The sequence below is a fragment of the Arabidopsis lyrata genome (assembly GCF_000004255.2).
Source record: "Arabidopsis lyrata subsp. lyrata unplaced genomic scaffold ARALYscaffold_8, whole genome shotgun sequence".
In the NCBI taxonomy this organism is placed as follows: Eukaryota; Viridiplantae; Streptophyta; class Magnoliopsida; order Brassicales; family Brassicaceae; genus Arabidopsis; species Arabidopsis lyrata.
The window spans coordinates 12488532-12497998 of record NW_003302548.1 but is presented as its reverse complement, the minus strand read 5'-3'; the positions used below and the strand labels follow the sequence as shown (position 1 = coordinate 12497998).

Below are 9467 nucleotides of genomic sequence, written 5' to 3'. Positions count from 1 at the left end.
AAGAGTCCGCTTTCTATCAGGAAGGAATCAGATAGGAAGCATAAACAACAATCGAACGACTTCATGTGGGAAGCTTACAAGAAACTTCCTAAGAAGAGGTAGTTACACTCTATTCAACTTCTGTCAAGACTGTTTGAGTTTATGCAATCCGGAACAGATCCTTAACCTCTTTTTGTCAATCTGTTTTGGTTTTTGCATTTAGTTTGTTCTCCTTAATGCTGTCTTTATGTTATCTTCACAGTTTTAATACTTAGTAGCTTAAGATTGTCTTTCAAGTTTGGCTTAGCTTTTGTAGCCTTCGTATGGCTGTTATGTAATGACTTTTTGATGATAATAATAAACACCAGTTGACAAAAAAAAAAAGATCGCAAATATGTATTCCCACGTGGGCTGCTCCATTTGGCCTTTAGAAATCCTAAGGGGCAATTATTTGATGTGTATATAAATCATATGACATAAGTCATAACCTATATCATCGCAAATTTCGTCTTTACGTACGTAAGAGCAAAGCGTTTCTGTCATTTCCTTCATGTCGAAATGGTGACTGCAGACTTCAAATCCCTACTACCAGTTATCGGTGCGTGCAAAACCAAAATTCATTATATTCAGCAAATCTTCACTCTCATCATCAAAGTCAAAGCTTCCATATATATATATATATATATATATATATATATATGTATATATATATATATATATAATGCCAAGGAAACTAATTAAACTAATGTTATAGATTTTGTTTTTGGTTTTAATGTTAATAATGTGATTATGTTGTTGCAGACATCAGTCCTTTACTGGCCAAATGTGATGATTTCGACATGGCTAAGGATGCCGGGGTTGCGGAAGTTGTCAAAAAACTAGACAGGGCATGTCGGGACGTCGGATTCTTCTACGTGGTAACAAACTTTCGAAATTTGAATTTTTCTTTTTAGAATTTGATATTAAAGAGTCTGATTAATTTTGGTTGATGAGTGTGGATCAGACTGGTCATGGAATATCGGATGATCTTATAAAGAAGGTGAGAGAGGTGACGCATCAATTTTTCGAGCTTCCTTATGAAGAGAAACTTAAGATCAAGATTACTCCAGCTGGTGGTTACAGGTTTGTTTCCGTACGTATTATATATATCTCAAAAGTCTAGTTGCTAACTTGGCATCACCGATCGTTGCAATTTTGTTCAATGTTCATAACGAAACGAAACAATATATATTATTATTAACAAGATAGTCTCAGAAGAGCCGGACCAAAACACATTAATATGAAACATTACAATGGAACTCCCATTTTTTAGGAGCCCCACATAAATTTTATTTTAGCTAAAATATTTATATAGTTATAAATTTTATATACAATTAAATAATTTTTTTAATTTCTCCACAATCACAAGTTATTTTTTCAGAATATTTTTGTACTTTGTTTGGAACAATAGTTTAGTTTAAATTAGTTTACTATTTACACTATAGTTTTTAATTAAGACAAAAATACTTTGTTTTCTTAATTTAAATGGGGTCCCGGATTTTATTGGTCCGGCTGTCTCAGCTCGTGCAACTTTAACAAAAAAAAAAGAAAAGAAAATATAGATATTTCTTGCTGGTGCAATTATTCACAAGATATGGCTGGTGCAATTATTAACAAGATATGGTTGGTGCAATTATTTACTTTTAACGAAAACATGAAGATGGCTGGTGCAATTATTAGCAAGATATACCTGCAGGCTTGGTGCAATATGATATGAAAACATAGATCTATTATATAAATTAAAGTAGTAGTGTTGCATAAAAAAAAAAGATTTTTATTATTTTTAATCCAACAATTCAATGGACTTTGAGTAAAATCGATTGTCCACTTTTTTATATAAAAACATGTGATGTTCAATTCGGGTAAAACGGGGAAAAAAAAAAAATCCAGACACAAAATATGCTGGTTAAAATGGTTTTTATTATTTTGAAATATGTAAAAAACAAACATTATAGATTTGGTTTTACATTCCTTGCTAGTTTCCGGAAAAGAAAAACACGAATTGAACACGCTAGAAAACAAACTCATACCGATAATAGATAGAATCACTCATGGGTGTTGTGTACTTGTGTTTAACAGAGGATATCAGAGAATTGGAGTAAATTTTACAAGTGGGAAACAAGATATGCACGAAGCCATTGATGTAAGTTTGTCTACCTAGCCGTTGGCTTGAGTGAGTGTTCCAAGTAGTGATTCTAACTAACTGGTATGGTTTTATTCTCTTATGGATCGACCGCGACTAAGACAGTGTTACAGAGAGTTCAAGCAAGGGAGGTATGGGGACATTGGAAAGGTCTTGGAAGGGTCAAACCATTGGTACGTAATATCATCAGTTCAATTGATTTTTTTTTATTTTTCTTGCATCTACGTTTGTGTTGAACGAAAGGGCCAAATTAAGAAAAACTCACTAGTTTAAATTAAACACATTCTATTGAGATTGACACAAAAAAAAATTGTGCATTTAATGTATATGAATAAGAATGGTGAAATAATCATAATGTCAATATGTCATATAGCTAGCAGAACTATTATAACTGAATAGAGTCTCCGTAGAATTGTTATAAAACCATTGAAAGCTAATTTTAGTTGATTAATGACGATTTTCTATTTGTAAATATATATTTTTGAATAAAAATGTGAAATGAATTAATTTGAATGATAAAAAAAATAATGTATTGACATTTTGGAAACATGACAATGTAAAAGCATTGTTTTCCAGTCCCACACCATATAGTAATTTGTTACTGAGTATTTTTGAGACCTCTATTTTGAAGGCCAGGGAATCCTCAAGAGTACAAAGATTTGATGGAGGAGTACATTAAGCTATGCACAGGTGTGTTTTACCCCCTTTTTGTTTCTCAGTAAAATTTATAAGTTTCTAATTTCATTTCATGGTTTTTTTTAGATCTTTCTAGAAATATCTTAAGGGGAATCTCCTTAGCCCTTGGTGGATCACCTTATGAGTTCGAGGGAAAGATGCTTAGCGACCCTTTTTGGGTAATGCGTATCATTGGTTATCCAGGTGTAAACCAAGAAAATGTTATTGGATGGTAATTAATGTTTTACTACGACCACTTTTCATTTTAACTTTATCATCAAGCTCCATTTGTGACTAACGTCTTCTCTTTTTTCACCTGCAGTGGAGCTCACACTGACTATGGTACGTAAGCCTGAACTAGAATCAAGTTCACTCTCTTCATAGTTTTTTTTTTTTTTTTTTTGGTTTGCTCTCAAACGTTTTTTTCACAGGCTTGTTGACACTTATAAATCAAGATGATGATAAAACTGCTCTTCAGGTATCTATTATGTATGGGCTTATTTGCTGATAACCAAATTTTGTTCTTCTTTTCAAAAATGGTAAAAAAAAGCTAAACCGTAAATAAGTTGTGATATGAAATGAAATATGATGTTGTGAAAAATAGCACTATGGATGACAATATTTTCGAAGTTGAAAGAGCTGAATATAATCTTCAACTATGTTCAACCAAAAAATCACCATTTATACTAAAATAGTTTTCAACTATTAATTTGTGGGGACCAACTAAAAGTTAGAAAATTGGTATTTTCAGCCTGAATTTGTTCAATCTCAAACTATGAGATGAATGAAACTGAACGTGTATTCAACTTACTAGTATTCAATTTATTCAACTGGTTCATTTTGTAAACAACCACTAGATTTGAACCCGCGATACACCGCGGGGCTATAATTTTTAAAAAAAAATCTAAATATAATTAGTTTTGTTTATTAATAGAGAGTATAATAAAATATTTCGACCTATTTTATAAATGTACCATCCATATATCTATATTAATAATTTTGAGTATATTAATTGTGTTTTAGGTTTAAATGGTATATCTATATATACACTTAAACGACATTTGGCTTTCTTCTTCTTCTTGCCTCAGTTTAGGAGAAAGATTTTTCTTGCGGTACACCGCGGAGCTATTAATTTTTTTTTAAAAAATTTCTCCTTAAACTTCCAAATCTAGATTTTACCCCGCGGTACACCGCGGGTCAATTTTTTTATAACTAAAAAATTATTTTGCAAAATTTTAAGTTGTATTTGTTTTGTTAATATTGTTTATTTTGTTTAGTGTTTCTGATTTTATAATTAAATTTTGATTTTTAATTCTAGGATTTCATCCATAGTATATTGTTTAATATTAATATTGATCTAAACCCGTTGCACCATATAACCCCGTCCCGTAAAATTAAACATCATTTGTTATTTTTTTTGAATAATATTTTTATCCACTACGGGTTGCAGGTTCATGCGGATAAGCCCGTAGAGAGTTGCGGGTTTGCGGATCCACCCGCCAAAAGAGAAGCTATCTTTTGAAACCCTTTGTTTTGTTTAGAGGTTTTAAGAAAATATGAATATCCCTAAAAAATAATTTTCATTATATGAAAAAAAAGAAGTAGAAGAAATTGTAGTATCAACATTCCCGATTTTTACATCACTTTTTTTTTTTTGTCATCTGGATTTATTATTTATTGCAAATTCTGAGAACTGTTACAATTAATTTTTTTTTTGCAGATAAAAATCAGAAGTTAACTAAGTCGAGATTTTTAAAAAGATTGTGTACAGATTTTTGGTAAATTGTTGAGAACATATTTGATTTCAGAATCTTTACTTAAATAGATAAAGAAAAATTTTGTAGAGACTTTTGCTAAATATATGAGAAATGAATTTCAATTAAAAATTTTTACTTAAATAAAACAAATCTAAATAATTAATGCTAGTGGCATGTCATTGTAAATACTTCTCAACTTCAGGATTTATTTGCTAATTGTGATCCAAAAATGTATATATAAATATAATAGATTTTGGTAACATTTAATATATATCCGCATTGTAATAAAAAAAAATATACATTCGATAAATTTTTCAGTTTATTTCTGATTTTGTCATCATTTTGTTATTGCAAATAAGGGATATAATTTGCATATTTAGTTCACATCTCTACATTTTTTTTTTTTGCTGGAAACATTCTCTACACTCTTATTATAACCATATATCATTTTAATTTGTGTTTGAAAAAATGGTTATAAAGTTTTTTTTTTTTTTGTTTTGCAACTTCTAAAAGGTGAAAAACGTGGACGGTGATTGGATACCAGCTATTCCGATCCCTGGATCGTTTATCTGCAACATCGGTGACATGTTAACGGTTTGTTTCTTCTTCTCTCACCCTCTCCTTCTTTAACCCCTCTTTCTTTTGTTTTAACAATTCTTGAAAACATTGGCGAAACGTATATGCAGATACTATCAAACGGAGTTTACCAATCCACACTACATAAAGTAATCAACAACTCTCCTAAATACCGTGTTTGTGTTGCATTCTTCTACGAGGTACTAAAAACTTGTAACACTCTTTGTCTACTCCTCTTTTGGATTTGGATTCATGTTTATCTTTAATATCTTGAATGAACAGACTAACTTCGAGGCGGAGGTGGAGCCACTGGATATCTTCAAAGAGAAGTACCCAAGAAAAGAAACATCTCAAGTTGCCAAAAGAGTTGTCTATGGACAGCATCTGATTAACAAAGTCCTGACTACCTTTGCAAATTTAGTGGAAAACAGTTAATATGGTTGGTTGGGCTTTGGATGGTAATTGTTTTACCATAGTTGGATTTTGTGTCTAAATAAAATAAAATAAAAATTGCAGGCGACAATAAATATAAAAATAAATAAATAAAGATAATACAGCAATTGTAATGTGATTTCTCTACAATAATAAAAATTCTACAGTTTGTTTATCAATCGGCTAGTTTTAGTAATTTATTAATTTGAGTAGTAAAAAAAAACACGAGATTCCTCTTATATATAAAATTTAAAAGAGATTACAAGAAGATAGGAAAGAAATTGTAAAGTTTTAGGCACTTAATTTCAGTATCACAAAACATGTAAGTCATGTATACCAGTACGTGGACCAATGTTCTTCACTATCCAGTGGTAGTTATCTATCTACCAACCCGTAAACCCGCCTGAAATATCCACATACAATATTAGACATGAACCTGAACTAAATTGGTCTAAGACTCGAGCCACTATAGTCCTTAAGATCCCGGTGAAATACATTTTCGATTTGGTTAGATCATATTCGTTCTATGTAGTTTCTGTTATTAGTATGAAGAATGTTTTAGGTAAAAAGTTACCTACGCTAGATCTTCTAAATCTAATGTGTCTATTTTGTTCATAGACTTCCCTTTTGGGTACGTAGTTGAAGACAAAAAGGTGTTATCATCGCCTTAATTAACAAGATATATATACCTGCAGGCTGGTATAAAGTTTTTTTTTTTTTTTTTCCAATTTTGAGATAGAATTTGACTAGCTACCTAGTTGGTCCTAGAAAATTAGTAAGGAAAAATCACAACATGCATTCCCACGTGGGCGGGTGTGGCCATTACAGATCATAAGGGACAAATTAATCTATGGGTATCGATGAAAACTAATACTATAGAACCAGTTGATTATAAATATTTCATTGCAAAGAGTTAATGACTTTATATATGTTGTTAGAGCAAAGCGTTTTCCGTCATTTGTCTTAAGTATCTGAAATGGCGACAAACTTCAAATCCCTACTACCAGTTATCGGTACGTATGAAACCCTAAATTCATTATTTTACAGTAAATGTCGCTCTCATCATGCATCAAAGTTTTCATATCAAATCTCAAGGAAACTAAAATGCATGGAACAATGTTTTTGCAGACATCAGTCCTTTAGTGGTCAAATGTGATGATTCGAACATGGCCGAGGATGCCGACGTGGCAAAGGTTGTGAGGAAACTGGACAAGGCCTGTCGGGATGCCGGATTCTTACAGATTGCAGATCAACTATTTTGAGATAGCCCGCTCTTTTCCTTCGCTTAAAAGGGTAAAAAACATCTAGATCTCAACTTTCCTGGAAATAACTTGAGTCTAGCCATGTCATATTCCTCGGGAATTGCCTTTCGAACTGAACTACCACGACTCTCGTTAACTGCATCGGATTCGTGAATCAATTGCAAGCCCACCTTTACATTCTAATGCTTGTCTTATAAGTCACTTAAAAATGAATGGGCGGATAGGACCACTCCTGCTTGCCTAACTATCACTAAACTAAACAAAGTGGAATTGAATAAGAGAAAGAGATTCGTTGGATAAGTTGAGAACAAAGTGGTTAGTGCTCCAATATCCTCAGTAGATAGAGGTAGAAGAAGAGCTATAACAGTATACATAGTAGGTAGCGAGATCAAATAGTTTGAGATGCCGCAAGGATTACCCCCATTATAGATTTCACTCAAACCCCGAAGAAAGAGTTCATACCTGCATGGGATTGATTTCATACCTGGAGCAACTTGACCTAATCTGTCTCCTTCTATTGTATGAGGTCTACCCAATGCTAAATGCAGAGGCGCATAATAGATCGATATGAACATCATGAGCTGTCCCGCAATAATGTTAGGTCCATAAGATACCACAGCTTTTGGTGTTCTATGATTAACCTCCGAATAATGAGTAGGTAGACCCAATCAGCTATTACACTAACTAAAGTTGAGGCAAAGCCAAAGGCAGAAGTGGTTTATCCAGGTCGGTTACTAAGATATTGACTCATTCCAGTATGACAACCGGAGGCAACAACTGAACTAAGATATTGACTCCAGTATGCCAGCTACGTGGCCGTTTAGTCCATGGTCCATTAGATGGGAGGTCTACGTAGTAAGTTAACAAACTTACGAAATTGGAGTTTCCGTTTTGGTGTTTTATTAGAGGGTTTGATTTTGGTCGGTGAATGTGGAACAGATTGGTCATGGAATATCGGAGGATCTTATAAAGAAGGTGAGAGTGATGTCGAATCAATTCTTTGAGCTTCCTTATGAAGAGAAACTTAAGATCAAGATTACTCCAGCTGCTGGATACAGGTTTGTTCCATTGATCTCAAAATATGAACCAAAGTTGGTATCAAAATTAGTTAGATTAGATCGCTACTATATTAAATTCGTCAACTTAAAATTATCATATGTAAAGTCAATGGTTAAAAGTCTACTTCTAAGTACATTGGAGTTCGATTCAAGCACCTTTAGAGCATCATTATTGGGGGCCTTAATTTTGGTTCTTAGTAAATTTTTAGTATTAAAATTGTAAAAGTTTTACTTAAGAGTTTGTATTTTGTTTTCAAATTTTATTTATCTCCAATGGTAGTCTCTTAGCATATGGTTCTTAGAAAAATTTTTTTTAAATAAAACTTAATAATTGTTGCAAATTTAAAAATTTAAAACATACATGAGATACAATTTAAAACATACATAATATAAAGCACAAAAAATTTAAGCTTGATTTCTGGAATATTTAGCCCATATATGCTCGACCAAATCCTTCTTCAATTGTTGATGCATACCTCGATCCCGAACTCGAGTTCTAGCGGCCATCATTTCGACGAAATTTGTAGGCATTTCTGTAGAATAGGTGAAATCTACCCGTGAACTTCCGGCAGATTCCGCTTGTTGGAATTCGGTTACATTAAACAGAGTATACCCATCTCGTTCGTCTTCTACTATCATATTATGAAGTATTATACATGCTCGCATAATATTACCTATTTTTGTCTTATCACAAATAAGAGCCGGATTTTGTCTCCGTTGTCGCTAAAAGAATAAAAATCTCGACAAAGAGAGAGAGGAGGAGAAGAAAGAGAAACGCGACACCTGTCCGTCTCTTAACATTAATTTTGACTCTTAGTTAAGAGCCATTTCTTACTAAAATCAACAATTAAACATTTAAGTTTAATCTCAATTTCCCTAAGAACCATGTTAAGAACCTTGCAATAAGGATGGTCTTATATAAAAAGGGTCAATGGTCCTAGAAGTTATATATATATATATATATATATATATATATATATCCTAAATTATGATTACCAATTAAAATTGTAGTAGTATGTGGATGTCGGATTCACACACTCAAGTATTTTATTAAGTATGAAAGATTATTCTTGAGGGACAAAAATGAATATGTAAAAACTTATAAATTGCTACGAAAATTGCTATAGTATTTCTTTCTCCCGAGGAAGATCCCCTTTTACATGGCCATTGGCCTTTATATTTATACATAGAGAAACGACATTTAAAGTGGCTAATTAAGTATAATTATTCTCTCTTAAATGTGTCCGTTTTGATCTTCGGCTTTAATGCCTCAACGTTTGAATTTGAATTGACTCTGATCTTCATGGGCTTCGCCTTTTGGCCCAAGTATCCTTGAACCGACTTACCCGTGTCTTCTACATCGAACTCATGTCGAAGAGCAGTCACTTCGAACTCTCGAAGTGGTGATAACCACTTCGACCGTTCCTTCGGCTCACAGATCCAATGGGCTTTATCCTTTATGGGCCATTATCTTGACTACGTGGCAATCTTTGGTTGGTCTCGGACTTCTGGTGCGGGATCCGACACCAACAATTAGCCCCCCAAG

The 9467-nt window shown here is 32.8% G+C and overlaps 1 protein-coding gene across 1 annotated transcript; it reads left to right on the top strand.

The window, feature by feature from the left end:
- The first annotated feature begins 392 nt into the window (after positions 1 to 392).
- Positions 393 to 5776, top strand: LOC9301774 (probable 2-oxoglutarate-dependent dioxygenase DIN11). Its single transcript, XM_021022341.1, has 12 exons — positions 393 to 577; positions 781 to 896; positions 983 to 1101; positions 2098 to 2161; positions 2267 to 2334; positions 2793 to 2851; positions 2924 to 3068; positions 3159 to 3178; positions 3268 to 3314; positions 5107 to 5187; positions 5280 to 5369; positions 5452 to 5776. Exons 1-12 carry the CDS (start codon positions 538 to 540, stop codon positions 5602 to 5604), a joined length of 1002 nt encoding a protein of 333 aa, XP_020878000.1. The 5' UTR covers positions 393 to 537; the 3' UTR covers positions 5605 to 5776.
- The last annotated feature ends 3691 nt before the right edge of the window (positions 5777 to 9467 follow it).

Bases quoted from the DNA above. Each gene is read 5' to 3' on its own strand.
- LOC9301774 (XM_021022341.1), top strand. From the start codon at position 538: ATGGTGACTGCAGACTTCAAATCCCTACTACCAGTTATCG. The intron at 1,102-2,097 runs GTTTGTTTCCGT...TGTGTTTAACAG, and splicing joins ACTCCAGCTGGTGGTTACAG to AGGATATCAGAGAATTGGAG. The intron at 3,069-3,158 runs GTAATTAATGTT...TTTCACCTGCAG, and splicing joins CAAGAAAATGTTATTGGATG to TGGAGCTCACACTGACTATG.